The following is a 27,266-nucleotide window of genomic DNA, read 5'->3' as shown; positions in this document are numbered from 1 at the left end:
GGTCCTGGGTGGGGGTTCTGTGGGTTTCCCCAGGGGGTGTCTTGGGAGTGTTTTGGGGAGCTCTCGGTTGGGGTCTGGGGTGTGTGTGGGATATGTTCTTCGGTGAGTTTTTTGGGGGTCCTGAGTGAGGGGATCCCACCTGAGTCCCCTGGGGGGGTCCTGAGTGAGTTTCCTGAGGGGTCTTTGGGGGGGTGGGGGGGTGCCAATGGTGCTGGGGTGTATTGGGCTGCCAGGAGCTGCAGCATCAGGGTGCTTGTGGTAATGGGGAGCTTGAGGTGCCTGGGGTGTGGGGGTGCCAGGTATTGGGGTGTTAGGGTGACGGGGTATTGGGGTGATGATGGTGCTGGGGTGTCTGGAGTGCTACAGTGTCAGGGTGCCCATGGTGCTGGCTGTGCTGAGGTTTTTGGGGTGCTGGGGTACTGGTATATCAGGATAACGGGGTGTTGCAGTGTCTGGGCTATTGGAGTGCTGGAGTTCAGGGGATTTTTGGAGTTTGAGGGTGCCAGGATTTCAGGGTGTCAGGGTTTGAGGGTGCTGGTGTTCAGGGGTTTGGATATCTCAAGGTAATGGGATTTCGGGGGTGCCAGGGTCTTGGAGGTCCCAGGGCGCCAGTGTACCAGCATTTGAGAGTGCTGGTGTTTTGGGGTGCCAACGTTTTGAGGGTCTTGGGGTGCCAAGGTCTGGGAGATTTTGGGGTACCACGGTGCCAGGGTTTTGGGGGGTGCCTGGGATTTCAAGATGCCAGAGGTCAGGGGTGCCAGGGGTTTTACAGATTTTGGGGTGGCAGTGTCTGGGGGTTAGTGAGTGCAGTTGTTTCAAGGGTGTCAGTGTTTGGGGTTACCAGGGTTTGGGGGTTTCAGGGGTGCTGGTGTTTGGGGTTACCAGGGTTTCAGGGGTGCTGGTGTTTGGGGTTACCAGGGTTGGGGGGGGGAGGGATGGTGTCAGCTTGAAGTTAGCGTTTCAAGGGTGGTGGGCTTTGGGGTCACCGAGGGTTGAGGGGTGCCAGGGTTTGGGGGTCTGCTGCTCTCAGGGAATCCCAGGGGTCCCAGAGCGCAGCGGCTGTGCCGCCGGGGCTATAAATAGCGGCTGCGGTCAGGCCCCCCCCCCGCCGGGCAGGCCCATCCCGGGGCCGCGGGGCCGGGCGGGGCGGGACGGGATGGGACGGGGGCAGCGCTTAAAGCCGCCGCCGCCCTCGGCGCCGCCACTCGCCGCCCGCCGCCCCCGGCACTGGGAACCGACTCGGACCCTGATCCCCACCGGGAACCACCGCTCCGCCTCGGGAACACACCGGGAACCGACCCGGACCCCCTCCGGGAACTACTGCTCTGCTCCGGGAATTCGCTGGGAACAGGGAACCGACCCCGGGAACCGGCACCGGGAACCAGCTCTGACGCCGGGAACTTGCACCGGGACTGATCCGGGACACGATCCTCCAGCACCGGGGACTGACCCCGGGAACTGGGACACTGTACCAGACACCGGCACTGCGCCGGGATCCCCGCCCCCACCCCCGGACCGCCGGGGCTGACCCGGGACCCCCACCCTGAGCGCTGGGACTGATCCGGGACACCGGCAGCAGGAGTGACACCGGGAACTGGGACCCCACCCAGGACACCAGCACCCACCCAGGACACCGCAACTGCCCCAGGACATTGTCCCCCCCAGCACTGCCACGGGCACCCAGGACCCCACCCCAGGCACCCACATTGACCCAGGACCCCCCCACCTGGGACACTAGCGCTGACTTGGGGACCCCCACTCAGGATACCAGCATCCACCCAGGACCTCTCTGGGACACTGGGCCTGATCCAGGACCTCCACCCCAGGCACCAGGACTGACTTGGGACACCCACCCGGGCACCTGGAGTGACCCGGGACCCCCTAACCAGGATACCAGCTCCAACCCAGGACGCTAACCCCCAGCCTGGTCTACAACCCGCCCCCCCAGCACCCACCACCCCCACCAGCACCCTTTCACCATGAACTCCACCTACGAGACACAGACAGCTGAGGAACCAGAGGAGCTACCAGCCACCGAGAAGGACCTGGCAGAGGACGCTCCTTGGAAGAAGATCCAGCAGAACACCTTCACCCGTTGGTGCAATGAGCACCTCAAGTGTGTCCATAAGCGCATTGGGGACCTGCAGCGGGACCTGAGCGATGGCCTACGCCTCATCGCCCTCCTGGAGGTCCTCAGCCAGAAGAAGATGGGGCGCAAGTACCATCCGCGCCCCAACTTTCGCCAGATGAAGCTGGAGAACGTCTCAGTGGCCTTGGAGTTCTTGGAGAGGGAGCACATCAAGCTGGTCTCCATTGGTGAGTGATCGGGTGCGGAGGTGGTGAGTGTGCAAGACGGGTCATGTGAGGAAGTGAAGATGGGGCTGGGGACAAGTGTGGTAAGGGGCAGGGGAGATGAAGGGAGTGGGAGTGGAGGGGTGAAAGTGTGCAAGGGTAGAGGTGATGGACATGTGGGGGTGAGGGTGGGGGATGAGTGTGCATGGGCAGGTGAGGTGGAGGAGTGGGAATAGGGTGGGTGTTCAAGGACAGGGCTGATGGACAAGTGTGGATGGGGTCATGGGGGAGTGTGCAAGGGCAGGGGCAATGGGGGGAGTGGGAACAGGGGGGTGAGCGTGCAAGAGCAGGGCTGATGAATGAGGCGGGGATGAGTGTGCAAGGGCAGAGGTGATGGACAAGTGGGGACAGCGCTGAGGATGAGTGTGCAAGGGTAGGGGCGATAGGTGAGTGTGAATGGAGGACGAGTGTGCGAAAGCAGGGCTGATGGACGAATGAGAATAGGGGGCGAGTGTGCAAGAGCAGGGCAATGGAGGAACAGGGTGTGAGCGTGCAAGAGTGAGGGCGATGGACGAGTGGGAACAAAGCTGGGAACGAGCGTGCAAGGCCGTGCTGCCACTCTGACCGCTGTGCGAGGGACTGCACGAGGCTGAGTGGTGCACGTGGGCCGTGTGCAAGGGGCCGTGTTGCACATGCACGATTGTGTGAGGGGCCAAGCGTGCCCGGCCAGGGCTCCGCTCCCCGCGTGAGGGGCCGCAGCGTGCGAGGGGGCCATGCGAGGCGGCTGCGCTGAGCTCACTCTTGGCTCGGGGGCTGCGTGCCGGTGAGCTCACACTGCAGGGGCACGCTCGCCCCCCGCACGCTCGCCCCGCTGCGCAGGGCCCCAGCGCCCACCCGCCACCCCGACAGCTGCAGGGTGACCCCCTCGCATCGCGCTCGCCCCCGCACACACGGGTGGGTGGCTTGCACCCTTGCACACTCCGCTTGCACGCTCGCAGCCTTCCTTAGCACTTGCACATGCGGCAGCCCCCATGTGCGTTGCACGAGGCGAGGGGCCTGCACGCCCCCCCTTGCACACCCAGACCAGTGGGTGGGGGGCTGAGCATCCCTGCATGTCCCCGCAGGGGTGTCACACGCCCACCCATCCCCCCGGGGGGTTTCCTTGCCCCCCAACTCTACCCTCCCCAGATGTTGGGGTGCCCTCCAGATGTTGCCCCTCCCTGGGAGGCCCCAGCAATTGGGGGGGTGTCACCGGGCCACATCTGCAGCCCATTTCCTCCCCGAAACACGATCGCTGGGGGGGGGGGGGGGGGGGGGGGGGAGGGAGGGAAGGCGAGGGGGAGGGGCCGGGATGCCTGGGTCCTCTCTGCAGGGCGTGGGGGAGGGGCCGGGATGCCTTGCCCCCCCCCCCCCCCCGCCCCCTGCCTCAGTTTCCCCATTCCTGGCCCTCTCCCCTGGCCAGGGACCCCCAGGGTGCTGGGAGAGGGTCACTCCAGGGTGCTCTTGACAGGGACAGGGGACCCTCAGGGTTCTCTGATGGGGGTCCCCCCAGGGTGCTGTGGGGCAGGGACACCCCAAGGTGCTGGAGGGGTCAGGGAACCCCAGGGGTGCTGTCAGGGTTTCCCCCTGAGGGCACTGTCCGGTGAGGTGTTGGGGTCCCCCCCACTGTGCTGTGCCCCATGTGGGGTCCCCTGGGGGGGTCGGGGGTGCTGCAGCTGGGTGCTGTGGGGTGCTCCAGAAGGACAGGAGTGACAGTGCTGTGGGGTGTCAGGGTGTTCGCAGCCTGACACTGGGGTGCCAGGGGCCCTGGGGGTGCTGGGGTGGCCCCCTGCTTTTGCTGGGGGTACCCAGGACCCCTGCCCATGGCCTTGGGTGCTGGGGTGCCAGGGACCCTGGGGATGTCCCTGAGGTGGTCAGTGCATTCCCAGCCTGGCAGCAGGATGTTGGAGACCCTGTGTGTGCCCTGGGGTGTCCCCCAGCCTGGTGCCAGTGTGGCAGGGACCCTCATGGTGCCCTTGGGGTTTTGGGATGTCCCCAGCTTGACGTTGGGGTAGTGGGGACCCTGTGGGTGCTGGGGGTGCCAAACGTGGGGACCCTGAGGGTGGCAAGGACCCCCATGCATGCTCTGGGGTGCCAGGATGACAGGGACCCTGTGGGTGCTCTGGGGTGTCCCCAGGCTGGCTCCAGGGTGTTGGGGATGCCCACGGCGAAGCTGGAGGTGGTGGCCTTGAAGTGCCTGTGTGCTTGCAGACAGCAAGGCCATCGTGGATGGGAACCTGAAGCTGATCCTGGGACTGATCTGGACGCTGATCCTGCACTAACTCCATCTCCAGTGCCCATGTGGGAGGATGAGGAGGAGGTAAGACGCCCGCCCGGCAGACCCCCAAGCAGCGAGCTGCTGGGCTGGATCCAGAAACAAGGTGCCGCAGCTGCCCATCACCAACTTCCACCGTGACTGGCAGGATGGCAAAGCCCTGGGTGCCCCTGGTGGACAACTGTGCCCCTGGTGAGGAGGGCATGGGGCGGGGGGGGGGGGGGGGGGGGGGGGGGGGGGGGGGGGGGGGGGGGGCGGGCTGTGGAGGGCAACTGCACCCACCCCCAGACAGTGGGCTGTGGGAGTAATTGCCCCCCCGGTTAGTGGGCATGGGGGTATGGGGGAGCTATTGCACCCCCCCCGCCCCCCCTGGTTAGTGGCCATGGGGGCACAGGCCTGGAGGGCAATTGCCCCCTCATTAATAGTCAAGTGCCCCCCCCGGTCCATGCTGGCTCAGGGGGCACTGGTGGGGGGGGCAGGGGGTACTGGGGAATAGCCATCCCCCAGGCTGCGCTGGCATGGGATACTGGGGGGCACTGGGGAGGATCTGGGGGCACAAAGGGGGAGGGAGTGCTGTCCCCCCCCAGGAGGGTGGGGGTGCTGCTCCCCCTCCCCCCGAGGTTGCCTATCTCACACACCCACCCTCTGCCCTGTCCAGGCCTGTGCCCAGACTGGGAGAGCTGGGACCCCCAACCAGCCGGTGCAGAATGCCCGGGAGGCCATGCAGCAGGCAGACGACTGGCTGGGTGTCCCCCAGGTACTGGGAGCACTGGGGGGCACTGGGAGTGCTGGGAGGGCCTGGCAGCCCCGTGGCATAGTGGGGCTGGGGGGCATGTGGGATGGGGTCCTGGGTGCCAGTAGGTCCCATGATGGGGTGAGTGGGCGTGTGTGGAGGGGTCCTAAGTGGGTGACATGGAGTGGGGCAGGGGTGTCCCTGGGCATGGGGCATCCCTGGGTACAAAGTGGGAAGGACAGGGGGGTCCCTATGGGGTCGCCTGGGCGTGGGGGGTCCCTGGGTGTGTGGTGTGGGGGCGCAGCGTGTGTGAGGGTCCTTGACAGGGCCACCGTGGGTGGGAGCATCATGGGAGGGGGCTAACTGGCATTGGGGGGGTGTGTGTGTCCCTGCAGGTGATTGCCCCCGAGGAGATTGTGGACCCCAACGTGGACGAGCACTCAGTGATGACCTACCTCCTCCCAGTTCCCCAAGGCCAAGCTGAAGCCGGGGGCCCCCCTGCGCGCCCGCCAGCCCCAGCCCTCCCGCGCCCGACGCCCTACGGGCCTGGTACGGGCACAGGGGGGCACTGGGGGGCACACGGTGGCCAGGCACAGAGGGGGGTGTGGGAGGAGACATGGCAGGGGACAGGGGCGATGCTATGGCCAGGCACAAGGGTGGCATGGGGAGGGGGGCACAGGGCAGGGGGAACATGGGTGCCACAAGGGGGGACGTGGGATGTCAGGGCATGAAGGTAAACCATGAGTCCTCTCCAAGCCCAGGGACCCTCCTTTCCAACCCCAGCCCCCCCCTCATACTTGGGGGTGCCCAGGGACCCCCTGCCACCTCCAAGGGCAACCTGGAGGTCCCAAGCTGAGGCGCGGTCCCAGGAGCTGGGTGCCCACCCATGGGGTGCTGGTGGGGGGTGGCACCCCTGACCCCTGGGGCACCTGCCAGGCATTGAGCCCCACAGGGAACGTGGTGCTGAAGCCAAGCGCAGTTCACGGTGAGGACCCTCGAGAGGCGCGGGGGTTGGCGAGGTCCTGGTCTACGTTGAGGACCCTGAGGGTCCACACTGAGGAGGTATGGGTTGGGGGCACCCCAGATGCCTGGGTTCCCCCAGCACACCCCACCTGTGTGTGGGGTGTGTCGCCAGGTTTCCAACTCTGTGTCACTCACCCCTCCTTTTTTGGGGTTCCCCCCTTAGGCCAAGGTTGTCCCCAACAATGACAAGAAGCGGACATACAGCGTCACCTATGTGCCCAAGGTTGGGGGGGCTGCACAAGGTGAGCACCCATAGACCTGCACCTCAACGTGCGTCTTGGGGTGGTGGGTGTCCCCTGCACCCGGAATGGGGGGGTGCTCAGCACAGAGGAGTGCTGGGGGTCCCCTGGAGTGTCCCCATTAGGGTCCCTGGGAGGGGGTATTGCAATAGGGGGAGGGCCCTGGGGGGAGCCCTTAGCCCTTGAGGGGCCTGCTTGGGTCCCTGCTGGTTCTTGTGTTAGGGTCCCAGGGAGGGCAATAAGGGGTCCTTGGGGGGGGGGCAGGGAGGTGAAGGGAGCCCCTTCAGGACATTGCACTGGAGGTCCCTGGGGTGTCCCACTTTGTGTACCCTGTGGGGGTGCCACCAAGGTGCTGGGTGGCAGTGGGGGACATGGCCACCCCTGACCCCCACCTTATCCCACAGGTGACGGTGCTGTTTGCGGGGCAGAATATTGACAAGAGCCCCTTTGGTGTCAATGTGGGCATGGCCCTTGGGGACGCTAACAAGGTGATGGCACGCGGCCCTGGCTTGGAGCCTGTCGGCAATGTGGCCAACAAGCCCACCTACTTCGATATCTACACCGCAGGTGGGCTCTGGTGGCCACCGGACATGGAGCAGGGGGGGTCATTTCTCTGGCTTGGTGCCAGGACATGGCATGGGCCAGTGGCACTGAGGTGTGGCATGGATGTGTTGGTGCTGGGTGACATTGAGGGCATTGTCCTCATGGTGGTGTGGCCCTGGCCATGGCCTGCTGGCTCTGACACATCCTCATGAGGGCAAGGCCATGGCATAGCCTGGTGGCACTGAGATAGTGTCCTTCTCATGCCATGGCCATGGGATGGCATGGTGCTCTGGGGCTATGTCCTTATTGTGGCATGGCCAATGTGTTACTGGGTATCACTGAGGTTGTGTCCTCAGGGTGGCATGACCTGATGGCTCTGGGACCATGTCCTCATGGTGGCATGGCCATGGCATGGCCTGGTGGCTCTGGTACCATGCTCTCATGGTGGCATGGCCATGGTGTGACCAGGTGGTAGTGTCCTTGTGGTGATACAGCAATGACATGTCTGGGTGGCACTGAGCCCGTGTCCTTGCCATGGCTTGGCTGGATGTTCTCACTGTGTCATGGTGTGGTGGCACTGGGGTCATGTCCTTGCCATGATGAGGGCGGGGGGACACTGAGGTGTGGCATAGCCACAGCATAGCCTCGTGGCTCTAGGGCCACATCCTCCTGGTGGCATGGCCATGGCATGGCCTGGTGGCACTGAGATTGTGTCCTTCTTGTGTCATCCATGCATGGCCTGGTGGCTCTGATGCTGTTTTCTCATGGTGGCATGGTCTGGTGGAACTGAGGCCGCGTCCTCATGATGACATGGCTATGGCATGACCTGGTGGCAGTGGGACTACATCCTTATGGTGGCCTGGCCATGGCATGGCTGGGTGGCACTGAGCCCATTTCCTCACTGTGGTAGGGGCTGGCCCAGGCGACGTGGGGGTGGTGATTGTGGACCCCCAGGGCCGGAGGGACACCGTGGAAGTGATGCTGGAGGACAAAGGGGACAACATCTACCGCTGCACCTACCGGCCCGTCCTGGAGGGGCCACACACCATCTGTGTCACTTACGCCGGTGCCCAGATCCCCAAGAGCCCCTTCACTGTCAACGTGGCTGAAGGTGAGACCTGCCATGGGGGGCCCCACCATGTCTGCATGACAGCACCCATCAGTTCCCCAGGTGGCCCCATGGCACCCCTGTGCCTGTAGTCTCCCCATAGCACCCATATACCCCAGGGTGTCCCCCAGACTGTCTCCATGGCATCCATCTGTCCCCAGGGTGTCCCAATACCACCCTTATGCCCCTGGGGACCCCCTGACCTGCCTCTTCCCTCCCTTGAGCTCCCCAGCCCGGGCCCTCCCAGCACCTACGGGTGCTGTCGGTGCTGGGTGCTGAGGGTGCCATCCTGCCGGCAGCATGCACGCCCTCAGCGTGCCGGGCCACGGGCCGGGGGCTGCAGCCCAAGGGCGTGCGGGTGAAGGAGGTGGCCGACTTCAGGGTGCTCACCAAGGGCGCCGGCACCGGGGACCTGCGGGTGCTCATCAAGGGGCCCAGTGAGTGTGCAAGGGGTGGGGGTGGGTGGGGGGCACTATGGGGGTGACCAGGAGGGTTGTATGGTCGGAGGGCACCAGGGGTTGGGGATGTGATTGGGGAGGGTCTGGGGGTGTGCCCAGGGTGGGGTGCATGGGCGGGGGGTGTGATATGGAAAGATGTGCATGGGTGGGGGGCTGCCATGGGGGGGTGAATCATGAGGGTCCCCATGGAGGGATGTGCATGGTTGCGGGGCACCATGAGGGTGTCCTTGGTGGTGTCCGTGGTTGGGGGGCACCATGGGGGTGCTCATGGCAGGGGGATGCATGGTTGGAGGGCATCATGGGGGTGTCCATGGGTAGGGGTAAGTGGTTGGGGGGGGCACCATGGTGGGATGCACAGTTGGGGGGCATCATGGGGGGGGTCCATGGCTGGTGGAGCACCGTGGGGGTCCCAATGGGTGGCCCATAGTTGGGGGGCACCATGGGAGTGTCTATGAGGGGGTGCATGGTTGGGGGGTCAACATGGGTCTGTCTATGGAGGGATGTACATGAAGGGGGGGCACCATGGTAAGGGGTGCCACCATCTGAAACCCCCTGCTTCCTACAGAGGGCACAGAGGAGCCGGTGAAGGTGCGGGACGCGGGCGACGGTGTCTATGAGTGCGAGTACCACCCCATGGTGCCTGGCAAGTACCAGGTGGCCATCACCTGGGGTGGCTACGCCATCCCCCGCAGGTCAGCTGAGCCACCACCCACGGGGACCGCCCCACCTACCCTGCACCCCCTGCCCCACCAGGCTCCTGGGGTGGGAGGGTGTGCAAAGGGGGGGGCATGTGGGAGGGCGTGCAAGGAGGGGTGCAAGATGCAAGCAAGGCACATCGAGCATGCAGGGTGTGCAAGGGGTGTGCAAAAGACATGGTGTGTGCAAGGGATGTGCAAGTCCCATGGAGGGTGTGCAAGGCACACGTATGCTGTGCAAGGGACATGCAAGTGGGTGTGCAAGCTGCAAGCAAGGGGCGTGCGATAGGCGTGGGGCATGCAGGGTGCCCTGTGCTGATGTGGTGCCTGCAGCCCCTTCGAGGTGCAGGTGGCCCCTGAACCAGGCTCCCAGAAGGTGCGGGCCTGGGGGCCAGGGCTGGAGGGCGGCGTAGTGGGCAAGTCGGCTGACTTCGTGGTGGAGGCCATCGGCACCGAAGTTGGCACCCTGGGTGAGTTGGGGCACAGGGGCACCCATGGTGGGGGTGCCAGGGTGGGGATGTGGGCACAGGATGGGTGGCATCATGGTGGGGATGTGGGCATGCAGTGGGTGGTATCATGGTGGGAATGGGTGGCATTGTGGTGGGGATGTGGGCATGGGATAGGTGGCACTGCAGTTGGGCCATGGGGACAGGCTAGAGGACACTGCAGTGAGGACACGGGCACAGGTTGGGTGGCACTGTGGCAGGGACATGAACACAGACGGGAATGTGAAGATGGGGACATGGGTGCAGACTTGGGATGACAACATTGGAGACATACTGGGTGGCACCACCCTGGGGATTTGGTCACAGACTGGGTGTCACCATACTGGGGACATGGGCTTAGTCTGAGGGACACCATGATGGAAGCATGGGCACAGGCTGGGGGTGACCACCCTGGGGACATGGAAACGTACCGGGGGGCACCACCCAGGGGCCCTAAGCATAGGCTGAGGGACACCTTGATGAAGACAAGGACTGGGTGTCACTACCCTGAGGACATGGACGTGTATTGGGTGGCACCACCCAGGGGACATGGGCACAGGCTGAGAGACACCATGATGGGAACAAGAACATGGACTGGGGGTCACCACCCTGGGGACATGGGCATGGGGAGGGTAACATGGTGCTGAGAATGCTGGGGCTCTCTTGGAGGACTGCATCACCCGGTGGTGCCACCCCCTAGGTTTCTCCATCGAGGGCCCATCACAGGCCAAGATTGAGTGTGATGACAAGGGGGACGGCTCATGTGATGTGCGATACTGGCCCACGGAGGCAGGGGAGTACGCTGTCCACGTGGTGTGTGATGACGAGGACATAAAGGACAGCCCCTTCATCGCCCACATCCTGCCCGCCCCCAACGACTCCTGGCCCGAGAAGGTAGCTCTGTGCCCCATAGCACCCCATTGCACCCTGCTGCACTCTGTATCCCTGCGCTCCCGGGTGCTACCCGCCCTCTGGGCACTCCTTGCACCCCCAGAAATTGCTCCCTACCTGACTACCCCCGGGTGCTACCCCCCATCTTTGCACCTCTATGTGCTGCCCCCATTCCCCGGATCTCCCCCCCACACCCCCTCCATGGGTGCTGGGGGTGCCGATGCCACCCTGACTCCCCCCACCCTCACTCACACCCATAGGTGAAGGCCTTCGGGCCGGGGCTGGAGCCCACCGGCTGCATCGTGGAGCGGCCGGCCGAGTTCACCATTGACACCCGTGGTGCCGGCAAGGGCCCCCTCAAGCTCTACGCCCAGGTAGGGTGCCTTTGGGCACTGTTGGGTGCTGTTGGGCATCACTGGGTGCTGTTGGGTGCTGTTGGGCATCACTGAGTGCCATTGGGTGCTGCTGGGCGTCGTTGGGCATCACTGAGTGCTACTGGGTGCTGTGGGGCCCTGTTGGGTGCTGCTGGGCATCACTGTGTGCCGTTGGGTGCTGCTGGGCACTGTTGGGTGCCACTGGGCATCACTGAGTGCCATTGGGTGCTGCTGGGCATTGAGTACCATTGCACTGCTGGGTGCCAATGAGTGCCAGTGGGTCCCCTCACCTCCCCCCGGTGCCTGCAGGATGCCGAGGGCTTCCCCATTGACATCAAGGTGAAGGACAACGGGGATGGCACCTACCACTGCGTCTACGTGCCCACTAAGGCCATCAAGCACACCATCATCGTCACCTGGGGGGGTGTTACCACCCCCAGCAGCCCCTTCCGTGTGAGTGTCCCATGGGGTGCTGGGCATGGGATTGGGGGTCCATGGGATGATAGGGATGGGGGTCCCATGGGAATGGGGTGCCAGGGTGGGGATGGGGGTCCATGGGGTGATGCCGATGGAGACAGAGTGGCAGGGGTGGAAATAGGGGTCCTGTGGGGTGATGGACATGGGGATGGGGTGCTGGGCATGGAGATGGGGTTCCTAGACCTATAGGGTGCCAAGCATGGAGATGGGGGTCCCATGGGTTGATGGGAATGGGGTGCCAGACATGCAGGGACTTGGGGTGCCAGTAGTGGAGTTGGGCGTCCCAGACCCATGGGGTGCCAGGCTGAAATTCACGGGTGCTGGGCACAGGGGTGAGGTCCATGGTCTGTGTGGTGCCAGGCCCAATGACGAGGGTGCTGGGCAGGAGGATGAGGTGCATGGTACATGGGTGGCAGGCATAAGGAGGGGTTCATGGCACCACGGATGCCGCTGGCAACACTCCCTGTACCCACAGGTGAATGTGGGTGAGGGCAGCCACCCTGGTAGGGTGAAGGTCTATGGGCCAGGTGTGGAGAAGACAGGGCTGAAGGCCAACGAGCCCACCTACTTCACCGTCGACTGCAGTGAGGCTGGACAAGGTGGGTACCCACCATGGGAGCATCTGGCACCCATGGGAGCCCCTCTGTGGGCATGGCAGCTGTTTTCTGCATCCCTGGTCCTGGTCCATTATTCCTAGTCTTGGTCTTGCATCCCTGCCACCCTGGTCCTCATCCATCATCCCTGGTCCTGCCCCTGCGTTCCTGGTCCATCAACCCATTCCTGGTCCAGGCCTGTGTCCATGGTCCAGCCCCATCCCTTGGTGCTACCCAGGGGAGCAGGGTGACACAGTGCTGATGGTGGGGACCCTTTGCAGGGGACGTGAGCATTGGGATCAAATGTGCCCCCGGCGTGGTGGGGCCGCTGGAGGCCGACATTGACTTTGACATCATCAAGAACGACAATGACACCTTCACAGTGAAGTACACGCCACCGGGTGCTGGGTTGTACACCATCATGGTGCTCTTTGCCAACCAGGTACTGCACACCCATCCCAGCCTCCTGCTCCACACCAGGTGGCCTGCATGTCACCTCCCTGCCCACTGAGGTCCTGTGGGGTGGGGGGCTCTGTCCCCTGGCAGTGTTGCCATGCCACCATGCCGCCGTCTCTCTCCCCAGGAGATCCCCAGCAGCCCCTTCCGCATCAAGGTGGACCCATCCCATGATGCCAGCAAGGTCAAGGCGGAGGGACCCGGGCTCAACCGGACGGGTGAGGGGACAGGGAGATGGGGTGGCAGGGTGCTGCGGGGCAGGGTAATATGGGGGGAGCAAGGCTGGGTTCTAGGTGCTGTGGGGCAGGCACCCTGGGTGCTTGTGGGGCTGGGTGCTGTGGGGCAGGTACCCTGGGTGCTGTGGGGCTGGGTGCTGTGGGGCAGGGACCCTGGGTGCTATGGGGCTGGGTGCTGTGGGGCAGGGACCCTGGGTGCTGTGGGGCTGGGTGCTGTGGGGCTGGGACCCTGGGTGCTGTGGGGCTGGGTGCTGTGGGGCTGGGTGCTGTGGGGCAGGGACCCTGGGTGCTGTGGGGATGGAGTTCTGGGTGCTGTGGTGCTGGGTGCTGTAGAGCAAGGGGCTGGGACAGGGTGCTGTGGGGTGGGGTGATATGGGGGTAGCAAGGCTGGGTGCTTGTAAGGCAGAGATGTGGGTGCCGTGGGTCTGGGCGCTGTGGGGTGCAGCGGGCGCTGACCGTACGGCACAGGCGTGGAGGTGGGGAAGCCCACCCACTTCACGGTGCAGACGAAGGGTGCGGGCAAGGCACCGCTGGAGGTGCAGTTCGGGGGGCCAGGGCAGGGCCCCGCTGTGCGCGACTTCGAGGTCATCGACAACCACGACTACTCCTATACCGTCAAGTACACCGCTCTGCAGCAGGTGGGGTATGGGGGAGACCCCTACGGCACCCCCTGGGGCACCCCACCCCATCCCCTGCAGCCCCCTGTCCCATACGAACCCCTCATAGGGGCCCCCCATTCCATATGAACTGCCCCCAGGCACACCCCATCCCATATGAGCACCCCACACGGGCACGCCTGTAGATAACCCATAGGGGTACCCTCACTGACATCCTGTCACCTGGGCACCCCAAGGACACCCCCACAGACATCCCGGTGTAGGCACCTCATCCCCATGGATGCCCCATGCCATGGGCACCCCATTCCCACCCCAGGACCCCCAAACCCTCCCACAGTCTCATGGATGCCACCAGCCCTGGGATTCTGACACATATCCCTGCCGTCCCCGAGCACCCATGGGTGCCTGAGCCCTGGGAAGCCCTTGGGCTCCTGAACCTCCTGGGTCTCCCAGGGACCCCCAAAGCCCCTGGGCACCCCCAGGTACCCCCTCCAGCACCCATGAGTGACACGAATCCCCCAGCACACCCCCTTGCAGGCCCCTTCTCCCTTCCCCCCCTCAGTGGGTGTGGGTGGGGGGGCCCCCTGGCAGCACCCTAAGGTGCGGGTGCACCCACAGGGTCCCCTGGCCGTGGTGGTTACCTACGGGGGGGACCAGATCCCAAGGAGCCCCTTCCCTGTCACCGTGGCGCCCCCCCTGCAGCTCAGCAAGGTCAAGGTGCAGGGGCTCAACAGCAGTGAGTGGGGGTCTTGGTGGGGGGGGTGGGCACCCTGGGGTGGGGGAGGGCATCGCTACGGTGTAGGCACCATGGGGGGGCACCCTTGGGTGTGGGGCATGCGTGCGAGGGGGCACAACCCCTGGGTATGGGGTGGGGGACACACCCTGGGTATGGGATGCAGCAGGGGATGGGGACACCTTGGAAGGGGGCACCCTTGGGTGTGGGGTGCACTGTGGGGTGGGGGCACCCTTGGGGAGGGGCGCGCTATGGGGTGGACACAAGACCCTTGGATATGAAGTGGGGGGCACCCTGGGGGGGATGACACCTTGGATGTGGGCCCACTATGGGGTGGGGGCACCCTGGGGGGGGGGGGACGGACACCCTTAGGCATGGGGTACCCCCCTGGGTGTGTCCCCCTCCCCTGACCACCACCCCCATGTTGCCCCGCAGAGGTGGAGGTGGGGCAGGCGCAGGAGTTCGCAGTAGAGGCACAGGGAGCTGGGGGCCAGGGCAAGGTGGAGGTCAAGGTCACTGGCCCCTCCCGCCGCCCCCTCCCCTGCAAGGTGGGCCCAGCCCCCCCTGGCGGCCCCCACCCTGTTACCTACACCCCCACCGAGGAGGGGCCTTACAAGGTGGAGGTCACCTACGATGGACACCCGGTCCCTGGAAGCCCCTTCCCCGTGGAGGCGCAGCTGCCCCCTGACCCCTCCAAGGTGAGGCCCTTGCTTGCCCGGCATGCATGCAAGGGGGTGAGTGTGCCCCCCACCCCTTGCACACGTGTGTCCTTGTGTGCCCCATGCATGCAGCCCATGGACAGGTCACGTTGCCTATGCACGCTCCTCGCACACTCAAGCTGCTTGTGTGCGCTGTTGCACACCCACGCTGCTCACAGCCACCTCCACTGCCCGCACAGTGCCCGCTCCCTGCTTGCACGTGCCAGCTGGTTGCACCCACCCTGCCCACACACTTGCATGGTGTTCCTTGCACACTTACACCACTTGCATGCTTCTTGCACACCCCACTCGCATAACAACATGGACTGAGAGCACCCGTGCTTGTCACCTCCATGCTGCAGGTGCAATTGCACACTTACTGTGGACACACCTATCCCTTGCACACTTGTCACCAGCACACCCATGCCTTGCATGCATACCGTGGGCATTCTCATTCCTTGCATGCTTACCACCAGCATGCCTGTGCCTTGCACGTATACCACTGGCATGCCTGTCCTTTGCACGCTTACCACCGGCACACCCATGCCTTGCATGCTTCCCACTGGCATGCCAATCCCTTGCACACTGGCCCATGCCTTGCACACTCACCTCCAGTACACCTGTCCCTTGCACACCAGCATGCCCATCCCTTCCACAGTTACTGCCAGCACGCCCATCCCTCGCGCACTGGCACACCTGTCCCTTGCACGCACACAGCACTGGCACGGCGCCCCCCCTGCCCCTTGCACACCCATTGCCTTGGCAGAGCCTGCCGGCACCCCCACCCCTCGCCTTGCACACACATGTGTGGCCCCCAACCCCCTCCTCTGACGTGTGTCTCCCCCCCTAGGTGTGTGCCTATGGGCCAGGGCTGCAGGGCGGCAAGGTGGGCACCCCAGCCCCCTTCACCATTGACACCAAGGGCGCGGGCACCGGCGGGCTGGGGCTGACAGTGGAGGGTCCCTGCGAGGCCAAGATAGAGTGCCAGGACAATGGCGATGGCTCCTGCTCGGTCTCCTACTTGCCGACAGAGCCTGGTGACTACACCATCAACATCCTCTTTGCCGACCGGCACATCCCTGGCAGCCCCTTCAAGGCGGAGGTGACCCCCATCTTTGATCCCAACAAGGTGACAGCCAGCGGGCCTGGTTTGGAACGCGGCAAAGCTGGGGAGGTGGCCACCTTCATGGTGGATTGCTCCAAAGCTGGGGACGCTGAACTCACCATTGAGATAATTTCGGAAGCTGGTGTGAAAGCGGAGGTGCTCATCCAGAACAACCGGGATGGCACCTATGCCATCACCTACACCCCTGCCTGCCCCGGCTCCTATACCATCACCATCAAATATGGTGGCCACCCCGTCCCCAAGTTCCCTGTCCGTGTCACCGTCGATCCTGCTGTGGATACCAGTGGTGTCAAGGTCTACGGTAAAGGCGTGGAGCCGCGAGGTGAGAGCAAGGGACATCTCCCCATGGATGCCACTATGGGCATTTCCTCCTCATGGGCACCTCTTTCCCATGGAGATCCCATCCCTGTGGGCACCTCTTCCCCATGGACATAGCTATGGGCACTGTCTCCCCATGGGCACCTCCTCCCAGTGAACATCCTCATGGGCACTGGTGTATCCTTCCCGTGGGACCCTCATCCCTGTGGGATGTCATCTCCATGGATATCTCCCATCCCCATAGACACCTCCTCCTCATAGAACCCCCTCCTATGGGGAAGACTCCTCGGCACTCCCGTGGACATCTCTTCCCCATGGACATCTTTCCTTTGCATGGGTATCCTTATGGGCACCAACATCTCCTCCCCATGGCCATCCCATAGACACCCCCTCTCATGGACATCCTGGGTACCCTCATGGACATCCCATCCCTGTGGGCATCTTTTCCTCATGGGCACCTCCTCCCCATGTCCCCCTGGGGACACCTTCTCCCCATAGACACCCTCTCTCATGGGGAGGACTCCTGGGCACCCTATGGACACCTCCTCCCCATGGGCACCAACATCTCCAACACATGGGCACCTTCTCCCCATGGGTACCTCCCCCTTGCATGGGCACCAGCATGTCCTCCCCATGGGCACCTTCTTCCCACAGACACTCCCATGGATATGTTCTCCCCATGGAAACCGTGCCCTTGGATGGGCATCTCCTGCCCGTGGCCACCCTTGCCCTCCTTCTTACACAGGGGTCCACAGGTTATCCCCACGGGCACTGCCTCTTATAGGGGGCTCCTCATGGGTACCCCCTGCCCTGTAGCTGTGGGATGCAAGGAGAGGGGCTGGAGACTCATTCTCGGGGGTTGGGGAGGCACCTCACCACAGGTGCTGAGCAGGTGCTGAGGGTGCTGTGCTGCAGGGGTGCTGCGTGAGGTGGGCACTGACTTCACAGTGGATGCCCGGGCGCTGACCAAGACTGGGGGGCCCCATGTCAAGGCCTGGGTGGTCAACCCCTCGGGTGCCAAGACCGATACCTACATCACTGACCACGGCGATGGCACCTACCGCGTGGACTACACTCCTTATGAGGATGGTGAGGGACCCCCACCCACCCTGGGGACTCCAAAACCCCCAGAGGACCCTGACACCCCCCCCAGTGACCCCAACACCCACAGAGGACCTCACGTCCTGGGCAAACATCCTCCATCCCCCAGGTGGGGATCCCCAGAGAGGCGCCCCGCCTCCCCCCCCCCCCAACCCACATCCAAGTGGGGACCCCCCCCTGTTCCACCCCTGGCCAGAGATGTCCCCCTGTTCCCCCATAAGCAGGGACCCCCCAGTTCCCCCAGGCAGGGACCCCCAAAACACCTTGAGGCCCCCCAAACCCCAACCAGGGACCCCCAAACCCCTGACTCCCCCATAGACCCCCAAATCCTGAGACCCTCCTTAGACCCCAGCCAGAGGCCCCCACAACCTCAACCAGGGAACCCCAAACCCCAACCAGAGACCCCCCCAGTCCCAGCTCAAACCCCAACCAGGGACTCCCAACCTTCCTCCAAACTCCAACCAGGGACCCCTGAGACCCCCCTCCCCTCCATGGCAGGAGGGGAGTGACAGCCTGTCCTTGTATCCCCAGGCATGCACCGGGTGGAGGTGACATACAATGACGTGGCGGTCCCCAAGAGCCCCTTCCGTGTGGGGGTGGCAGAGGGCTGCGATCCCAGCCGTGTGCGGGCACATGGGCCTGGCCTGGAGGGTGGCCTTGTCGGCAAGGCAAACCGCTTCACTGTGGAGACCAGGTGGGCACTGGACCCCCCCCCCAGCCACCTCGCACCCCTGTCACCAACCCACCACCTCCAGCCCCTCCCATGGATCTGCCACCTCCATCCCATGTCACCAACCTGGCATCTCTGTCTCATGCCGTGGATGTGCCACCTCCATCCTCTTGCATTGGATTTGACATCTCCATACCATGCCACAAATGTGCCACTTTCATCCTCTTGTACTGGATTGGCACCTCCATCCCCTGCCAGCAACCCTCCACATCCATCTCTTGCCATTTGACATGCCACTTCCATCCCATGCCACCAACCTCCCATCTCCATCCCCTGCCATGGATGTGCCACTTCCAACCTCTCTCCACCTGCTACCAATGTGACATCTCTGTCCCCTTGCCATGGATGTGGCACCTCCATCTCTTGCCACCAACATGGCATCTCCACCCCCTGCCGTCGATGTGCCACCTTACTCCCCTCAGCACACACATGCCACCTCCATCCCACTACTATGGACATGGGACCTCTGGCTGTTTGCCATGGAGGTGGTACCTCTATCTCACTACCATGGATGTGGCCCCCCCAGCACCCACCATGGACATGTTACCCCTACACCAAAAGCCAGGCCACCCCTGGCAGCATCCCTGAGTGGTGTCACATCCCCAGGGGTGCAGGCACCGGGGGGCTAGGCCTGGCCATCGAGGGTCCCTCCGAGGCCAAGATGTCCTGCAAGGACAACAAGGATGGGAGCTGCACAGTGGAGTACATCCCCTTCACACCTGGGGACTACGATGTCAACATCACCTTCGGTGGCCATCCCATCCCTGGTGCGTGGTGGGGCTGGGGGGGCCAGGGGAAGCTGGGGGGGGCTGTGGGAGCCACCAGGGTGGCTGTGGGTTGGAGATGGTTTCCTGGCTGCTGGCAGGTAGGTGCGCTTGTGTGGACCCCATGTCCAACCCAGTGGTGACCCCATGGCCATGCTGGCCCCATGTCCACCCCCTGCTGTCCCCGTGACCATGCAGACCCTATGCTCACACTGACCCCATGCCTGTGCTATCCCCACAGCCATAGCTTTGGTGTCCCCATGCTCATGTTGGCCCCGTGGACACACTGTCCCTGTGCCCGTGTCGACCCCATGGACACATTAACCCCACAGACCTGCTGTGCCCATGCCTGTGTTGACCTCATGGCCATGCTGTCCCCTTGCTGTGCTCATGCTGTGCCTATGTTGGCCCCATGCCCACCTTGACCCTGTCCCCACACCACCCCCCTGTGTGCACTGATCCCTGCCCACTGCCACAGGGAGCCCCTTCCGGGTGCCGGTGAAGGACGTGGTGGACCCCAGCAAGGTGAAATGTTCAGGACCAGGGCTAGGCCCAAGTGTCAGGGCCCGGGTGCCCCAGACCTTCACTGTGGACTGCAGCGCAGCAGGGCTGGCGCCTCTTGAGGTCACGCTGCTGGGACCCTCTGGTATGTGGGGACACACGGCGGGGAGGTGGTGGGGGGCATGGATGGAGGGGGAGCCCAGTCCCATGGATACCCTGCTCCAAAGGGTGTCCAACCTCATGGATATCCTTCTCCATAGGGTGTCCTACCCCCAGGGACATGCTGCCTAGAGATGCCCTGCCTCCCTAGTGTGTCCAACCCCATAGGTCTGAGGCTCCATAGGGTGTCCTGCTCCATAGGGCATTCAACCCCATAGATGTCCTGCCCCACGGCATGTCCTTCTCTGTAGAGTGCTGTGCCCTATGGCTACTCTGTTCTGCTCTGTGGCCTGTTCTCTGTGGAGTGCTCTGCCCCATAGATACCCTGTCCCATGGGATGTCTGGCCCTATGGCAGGCACTGCTCCATAGGGTATCCTGCCCTACATGATGCTGTACTCCATGGGATGCTCTACACCATGGGGCACCCTGCCCAAGGATGCCTTGTCCCGTGGGATGCTATACCCCACGGAGCACCCTGCCCTGCTGATGGCACCGGCCCACAGGTCTGGCAGAGCCCGTGGAGGTACGTGACAATGGTGATGGCACCCACAAGGTCAACTACACCCCAGCCACTGATGGGCCCTACACTGTGGCCGTCAAGTATGCCGACCAGGAGGTGCCACGCAGGTGAGGACCACCACCCTTGGGTGACTGGGGAGGACACCCCCACCACAGCAGGGGGGTCCCAGCACCCTGCTGACCAACCCACGCCCACCCACAGCCCCTTCAAGATCAAGGTGCTGCCCGCTCATGATGCCAGCAAGGTGCGCGCCAGTGGGCCAGGGCTGAGCGCCAGCGGCATCCCCGCCAGCCTGCCCGTTGAGTTCACCATCGATGCCCGTGATGCCGGTGAGGGGCTGCTCACTGTCCAGATCCTGGTGAGTACCCAGGGGCCATGCTGTGGTGGGGGGGCTGATCCCCAGGAGGTGATGGAGTGCTGGCACATGTGGGATGGGAGGCTGAGCACCCATGTGGTTCTCTTGTGCCTGTGCCGTGAGGCACTGGGGTCCTTGTGGTGTTTGTGGGGTGCCCTAGCACGCATGCCATAGGGTGCTGAGACCCATATGATGCCCTGGCACGTATGCCATTGGGCGCTGCAACCTGCATGGTGCATCAGTGCTGCCCTGGCACCCATGCTATTGGGTACTGAGCCCCATATGGTGCCCTGGCACCCATGACATTGGGTGCCGAAACTCATATGGTGGTCTTCCACCCATTTAGTGGGGTGCTGAGCCCCAGTGCCCTGACACCCATGCCATGGGGTGCTGAGCCTTTGACATGTATGCTATGGGGTGCCAAGGCCCACATGGTGCATGGGTGCCATCTTGGCACCCATACCATGGGGTGCTGAGACCCACACAATGCCTTGGCACCCATGCTATGGGGTTCTGAGCCCCACATGGTGCTCTTACACCCATTCAATGGGGTGCTGAGCCCTATATGGTGCCCTGGCACCATGCCATGGGGTGCTGAGCCAGGTGGTGCCCGCAGGACCCCGAGGGGCAGCCCAAGAAGGCGGCGATCCGGGACAACGGGGACGGCACCTACACGGTCTCCTACGTCCCCGACCTGCCGGGCCGCTACACCATCACCATCAAGTATGGGGGGGACGAGATCCCCTGCTCCCCCTTCCGCATCCACGCCGTGCCCACCGGCGACGCCAGCAAGTGCCTTGTCACAGGTGGGCCCTGCCCCATGGCATCCCTCGCTGCCCTGCGGCATCTCCCTGCTACCCTATGGCTTCCCCATGCCAGTCCACAGCATCCCTGTGCTGCCCCACAGATTGCCTACGCAGCCCCACAGCACCTCCATGCTACCCAGTGTTGCTCCACAGCATCCTCATGCTGCCCCACGCTGCCCCCCAGACTACCGACGCTGCCCCCCAGACTACCGATGCTGGCCTATGGCATCCCCACTGTTCTGTGGCACCCCCATGGCATCCCCCAAGCTTCCCCATGGCATCCCTGTGCTGCCCCATGGCATCCCCGTTGCCCCACAGCACCTCACCCCACCCCAGGCACCCTGCCTTGCCCCATGCCACGCCATGGCTGCCCCTACCCCCTGCCCATAGCTGCTGCCCCTCCCAGCACCCCTGTCTGCCCCACTGCTGCCCTCCACCACACCCCTCCCACCCCACTGCTGCCCCCCAGTACTCCCCGCCCCTTCCCACCCCACCACTGTCCTCCACCACCACCCAGCCCTGCCCCATGGTGCAGTGGGGCTGAGTGGGTGCCCCCAGAGCAGAGCAGGACGTGTTGGCCCCCTGGCCCCCCCCGGAGCCCCCCCGGCCCCCTAACACTGCCCCCTCACTCCTTCTTATTTGCTTTTCCCTGGTCTCTCTTTGCAGTATCCATTGGGGGCCATGGACTGGGTAAGTGGCGCTGGGGGGCTGGGGGGAATTGGGGGGCTGGCATGGGGGTCCCAATGACCTTGACCTCCCACCAAACCCTCCTGCAGGTGCCTGTTTGGGTCCCACCATCCAGATCGGGGAAGAGACGGTGATCACAGTAGACGCCAAGGCGGCCGGACAGGGGAAGGTGACCTGCAAGGTGTCCACCCCAGATGGGGCTGAGCTGGACGTGGATGTGGTGGAGAACCATGACGGCACCTTTGATATCTACTATACCGCCCCTAAACCTGGGAAATATGTCATCACCATCCGCTTTGGAGGGGAGCACGTCCCCAACAGCCCCTTCCATGTCCTGGTGGGTGTTGTTGAGAGTCTGTGATGGGGTGGGATGGAGCTTGTGGTCAGCACCATGGGGTTGGGAGGCTGTGGTAGGCACCACGGAACTGAATAGGGGTCAGCGTGTAGACCGTGGGGTTTGGAGACCATGATGATCACCATGGGGTTGGGAACCCATAATGGGGTGCCATAGATCTTACACCTCCTCTCTGCCCCACGGCATCAGGCCACAGAGGAGCCCCCCACCACCACTGAGAACCTCCGGCCCTTCAATCTTGTCATCCCCTTCACGGTGCAGAAGGGTGAGATCACAGGTATGGGGGCAGGGGGTTGGGGGGGGATTTTGGGGGTGCATGGACCAGGCTGTGGGCTGTGGGGCATGAAACACCCCCCCTCCCGGTGCCTGGCTGACGCGGTGGCCTCAGGGGAGGTGCGGATGCCCTCGGGGAAGACGGCGCGACCCAACATCACTGACAACAAGGATGGGACAGTGACAGTACGCTACGCCCCCACCGAGAAGGGCCTGCATGAGATGGACATCCGCTATGATGGCAACCATATCCCTGGTGAGACCACTGGGGGCTATGGGGAGCCTTGGGAGGCACTGGGAGGTGGCTGAGCAAGGCTGATGCCACCTTGCCCTGGTTGGGCACCCATGGGTTGAGCAGCCCACCACGGTATGGGGTGTCCCCATGGGTTCCCTGACTGTCATCCCATGTGTCCCCAGGGAGTCCCCTCCAGTTCTATGTTGATGCCATCAACACCCGACACGTGAGCGCCTATGGGCCGGGGCTGAGCCACGGCATGGTCAACAAGCCTTGCACCTTCACCATCGTCACCAAGGATGCTGGGGAGGGTGAGTGGTGGCCAACAGGGGCACCAGGAGGTCTGGGAAGGGTTTGGAGACCCCTCAATGCTACCATCAGGTTTTGGAAAGGAGCTGGGGACCCCCTCACGCCTCCTGACACCCAACCCATGCCCCTCAGGTGGGCTCTCATTGGCAGTGGAAGGTCCTTCCAAGGCAGAGATCACCTGCCAGGATAACAAAGACGGGACATGCACTGTGTCCTACCTGCCCACCGCCCCTGGGGACTACAACATCATCGTCCGCTTCGATGACAAGCACATCCCAGGCAGCCCCTTCACTGCCAAGATCACTGGTGAGATGGGACCCCTGTGGTCTTAGGAATACCACTAAGGGCATTGGGACCTCCATATGACCATGGAGATGCCTGCATAGTTATGGCCATGGGGGCACCTGTATGGCCACTGGGAACCCATCACACAGCCGTGGTGTCCGTGTCCATCCCTGGCCACCAGGACCCCATCACATGGCTATGGGGACCTTGTGGGGCCTTGGGGACACCATCACATGGCCACAGGGACACTGTCCAGCTCCAGCCATGGGGATCCCATTCACACAGCCATGGGGACCATGTGCACGTGGCCATGGGGACCTCATCCATTCCCAGCCTCCAAGACCCCTTCACATGGCCTTGACCACCCCTGCAGGGCCACCAAGACCCCATCACATGGTCCTGAGGACCCAGGCATAGGGCTTGAAGGACCCTATTCGCACATCTATGGGAATGCCATCCACCCCTGTCCTTGGGACCTTGTCCATCCCCACCACCACCTTGGGCTGCCATCCCCTTGGCCCCAGCTGATGGCATCTCTATAGGGGACGACTCCATGCGGACATCCCAACTCAATGTGGGCACCTCGACGGATGTCTCGCTGAAGATCACAGAGACAGACCTTAGCCTGCTGACGGCCAGCATCCGGGCACCATCAGGCAATGAGGAGCCCTGCCTACTCAAGCGGTTGCCCAACCGCCACATTGGTGCGTGGGGGACACAGGGACAGTGGACTGGGGACACAGTGACATGCACACGTGGGACCAGGAGGATGTGGGCACAAGAGGGCTGGGACATGGGATCTAGGGTGGTGGGCACAGAGAGAGGGTGATGTGGGAGTTGGGGACATGGGACAGGGGATGACAGGGCTGTGGTGTCACAGAGATGGGTGATCCCCTGGCATTGGGTGCCCATGGCTTGGTGGCCGCAGCCAGGTCACATTGCTGGTGGCCAGGGCCTGGTGGTGGTAGCCAGGGCTGGTAGAGGTGGCTGATATTGGTGTCTCCTGCCAGGCATCTCCTTCACACCCAAGGAAGTGGGCGAGCATGTGGTGAGTGTGAAGAAGAGTGGGCAGCACGTCACCAACAGTCCCTTCAAGATCCTGGTGGGGCAGTCGGAGATCGGGGATGCCAGCCGGGTGAAGGTGTGGGGCAAGGGGCTGGTGGAAGGTCACACATTCGAGGTATCTGAGTTCATCGTGGACACACGCAGCGCTGGTGAGACCACACTCCCTGGGACCACGGGTGGGGATGGTGTGGTCATGGTGGGGAGGTGGTGACCATGGTCATAGCCATGATGGGATGGTGGCCATGGCCAGAATGGGATGGAGGTTGTGGTTGTGGATGGGGTGCAGTTGTGGCCGTGTGAGAGTGGGATGGTATTGCTGTGGCTGGGGTTGGATGGTGGTCGTGGTGGTAGCATGGCCAAGGCCCAGAAGAGATGGTGGCCAAGGCCATGCCATGGCTGTGGCTAGCATAGGATGGGGTGGTGGCCGTGGTTATGGCTATGGCATGATCATGGCCAGGATGGGGTGGTGGCCTTGGTGTAGCCATGGCCAGGATGGGCTGGGCTAGTGGCCGTGGTGTGAGCATGGCCAGGATGGGGACAGCAGCAGTGAGACATCTCTGAGCATGTCCCTGTGGCTTCCTAGGCTATGGTGGGCTGGGCCTGTCCATTGAGGGTCCTAGCAAGGTGGACATCAACTGTGAGGATGTGGAAGATGGCACCTGCAAGGTCACCTACTGCCCCACTGAGCCTGGCAACTACATCATCAACATCAAGTTTGCTGACAAACATGTCCCAGGTGGGGACGGGGGGGACAAGGACACATAGGGTGGCACATGGGAGCCCAGACTCCTGGGTCCCCTCATGGTGACCAGATCCCTGAGGTGGCTGTCACCCGCAGGGAGCCCTTTCACAGTGAAGGTAACAGGTGAGGGGCGCATGAAGGAGAGCATCACACGCCGGCGGCAGGCCCCCTCCATCGCCACCATTGGCAGCACCTGTGACCTCAACCTCAAGATTCCAGGTAGGGGCTGGCTTTCTTCCTCCTCTTCCTCCTCCTCTTCCTCCTCCTCCATGGGACTTGGGGATGGGGACAGGGAAACATCTTGGCCGCTCCAGCTCTGATTTCCGCCTCCTTCTTCGTTTTCTCCCTGTCTGTCCATGTGTCCGTGTCTGTGTCTGCCTGTGTCCTTCCATCCATCCGTGCCTCTGTCCACGTGTCCATCCATGCATCCCTCTGGGTGTGCCTCCATCCCATGTCCACCCACGTGTCCATCCATGTGCTCATCTGTCCACACGTCTGCTTGTGCCTGTGATCATCTGCCCATCCACCCCTGCGCCCGTCCATCCCTGCAACCACCCTTACTTGATCCCTGCATCCTTCCATCCCTGCATCCTTCCATGTGTCCATCCACCCCTATGTCCATCCACAACTCCATCCTTCCGTGCCCCCACCCATGCACCCATCCGTGTGCCCCTGCACCTCTCCCCGTGCCGTCTCCGTCTCATCGGGTGCGGTGGCCGGCAGGGAACTGGTTCCAGATGGTGTCAGCGCAGGAGCGCCTGACACGCACCTTCACGCGGAGCAGCCACACCTACACGCGCACCGAGCGCACTGAGATCAGCAAGACGCGGGGCGGCGAGACCAAGCGGGAGGTGCGGGTGGAGGAGTCCACCCAGGTCGGCGGGGACCCCTTCCCCAACGTCTTCGGGGGCTTCCTGGCCCGCGAAGGCCTGGGCTCCTTCGGCTCCATCGCCCGTGGCCAGGAGGGTGGGTGCTGGCCAGCGGGGACCTGCGTGGGGTGGGAGTTGTGCTTGCACAGGGGCTGTGCGTGCAGGGCAGTGTGCTTGCACCATGGCTGGGGGCAGTTGGTGCAAGGGAGCAGCTTTCATGCATGCTGTGCTGGCACGAGGGCTGGCTGCACTTGCACAGGGAGTGTGCTTGCAGGGGACCGTGCTTGCACATGCATGGTGCACATGCAGGGGACCGTGCTGGCACCGCAGCTGGGCTTGCACAGGAGTGGGCTTACACAAGTGTTGGGTACAGCTGGATGTGAGAGTGTGTTTGCACAAGGGCTGGGTGCACTGGGGCAAGGGAGCAGGCTTGCACAGGCGCTGTGCACATGCAGGGTTTTGTGCTTGCATGGGGGCTGTGCATGCAGGGGAGTGGGCTTGCACCAGGGTGGGTGCAGTTGGACATGGGAGTGTGCTTGCACGAGGGCTTGGTGCACTGGTGCATCAGAGTGTCTTTGTGTGGGTGCTGTGCAGGCAGGGCAGTGTGCTTGCACGAGGGCTGGGTGTGCTGGGGCAAGGGAGTGGTCTTGCAGGGGTGCTGTGCTGGCACGAGGGCTGGGGGCACTGGCACAGGGAGTGTGTTTGCAGGGGCACTGTGCACATGCAGCGGGATGTGTTTGCACTACAGCTGTGCTTGCACGGTGGCTTGGTGCACTGGGGCATGCGAGTGTGCTTGCACAGGTACTGTGTGCTTGCAGGGCAGCACACTTGCACAAGGGCTGGACACACTTGCACATGGGAGTGTTCTTGCACGAGGCTGGCACTCACTGGAGAGGCTGTGTGCTTGCACAGGGGCTGTGTATCTCACGGGAGCTGTGTGACCTTGCACAGGGGCTGTGTGCTCACACCAGGGGCCAGCATGGCCCCCTCCCACACCAGGTTGCTTGTGCCCCTGGCATGAGGCCAGGACACATGCCTGTGTCCCAGGAGCTCTGGGGACACACTCACACGCACAAGGCTGCCTTGCACATGCGCGGTGA

General features: G+C 63.5%; 1 protein-coding gene across 1 annotated transcript in view; it reads left to right on the top strand.

Annotated features, from left to right (window-relative positions):
- Positions 1-1,219: 1,219 nt before the first annotated feature.
- The window catches only part of FLNC (filamin C), a 31,105-nt gene continuing 5,058 nt past the window's right edge, over positions 1,220-27,266 (top strand). Inside the window, 48 exon segments of the mRNA XM_055808368.1 lie at positions 1,220-2,316; positions 4,543-4,610; positions 4,613-4,705; positions 4,707-4,778; positions 4,780-4,798; positions 5,265-5,293; positions 5,295-5,363; positions 5,735-5,797; positions 5,799-5,870; positions 5,873-5,894; positions 6,284-6,342; positions 6,344-6,388; positions 6,390-6,401; positions 6,526-6,588; positions 6,590-6,604; positions 7,006-7,168; positions 8,055-8,255; positions 8,552-8,689; positions 9,276-9,402; positions 9,739-9,875; positions 10,591-10,784; positions 11,042-11,155; positions 11,465-11,608; positions 12,108-12,231; positions 12,507-12,667; positions 12,809-12,899; positions 13,386-13,555; positions 14,153-14,270; positions 14,703-14,965; positions 15,816-16,413; positions 17,325-17,498; positions 18,042-18,204; positions 18,847-19,007; positions 19,483-19,650; positions 20,169-20,292; positions 20,387-20,543; positions 21,157-21,346; positions 22,013-22,036; positions 22,123-22,370; positions 22,578-22,665; positions 22,777-22,917; positions 23,079-23,207; positions 23,338-23,511; positions 24,033-24,194; positions 24,501-24,704; positions 25,139-25,291; positions 25,394-25,516; positions 26,021-26,263. Coding sequence (XP_055664343.1) covers positions 1,980-2,316; positions 4,543-4,610; positions 4,613-4,705; positions 4,707-4,778; positions 4,780-4,798; positions 5,265-5,293; positions 5,295-5,363; positions 5,735-5,797; positions 5,799-5,870; positions 5,873-5,894; positions 6,284-6,342; positions 6,344-6,388; positions 6,390-6,401; positions 6,526-6,588; positions 6,590-6,604; positions 7,006-7,168; positions 8,055-8,255; positions 8,552-8,689; positions 9,276-9,402; positions 9,739-9,875; positions 10,591-10,784; positions 11,042-11,155; positions 11,465-11,608; positions 12,108-12,231; positions 12,507-12,667; positions 12,809-12,899; positions 13,386-13,555; positions 14,153-14,270; positions 14,703-14,965; positions 15,816-16,413; positions 17,325-17,498; positions 18,042-18,204; positions 18,847-19,007; positions 19,483-19,650; positions 20,169-20,292; positions 20,387-20,543; positions 21,157-21,346; positions 22,013-22,036; positions 22,123-22,370; positions 22,578-22,665; positions 22,777-22,917; positions 23,079-23,207; positions 23,338-23,511; positions 24,033-24,194; positions 24,501-24,704; positions 25,139-25,291; positions 25,394-25,516; positions 26,021-26,263 — 6,607 coding nt within the window. The 5' untranslated portion in view covers positions 1,220-1,979.

Source organism: Falco peregrinus, chromosome 6, assembly GCF_023634155.1.
Source record: "Falco peregrinus isolate bFalPer1 chromosome 6, bFalPer1.pri, whole genome shotgun sequence".
Taxonomy (NCBI): Eukaryota; Metazoa; Chordata; class Aves; order Falconiformes; family Falconidae; genus Falco; species Falco peregrinus.
The sequence above is the reverse complement of the archived record's forward strand: the minus strand, read 5'-3'. Positions and strand labels throughout refer to the sequence as shown.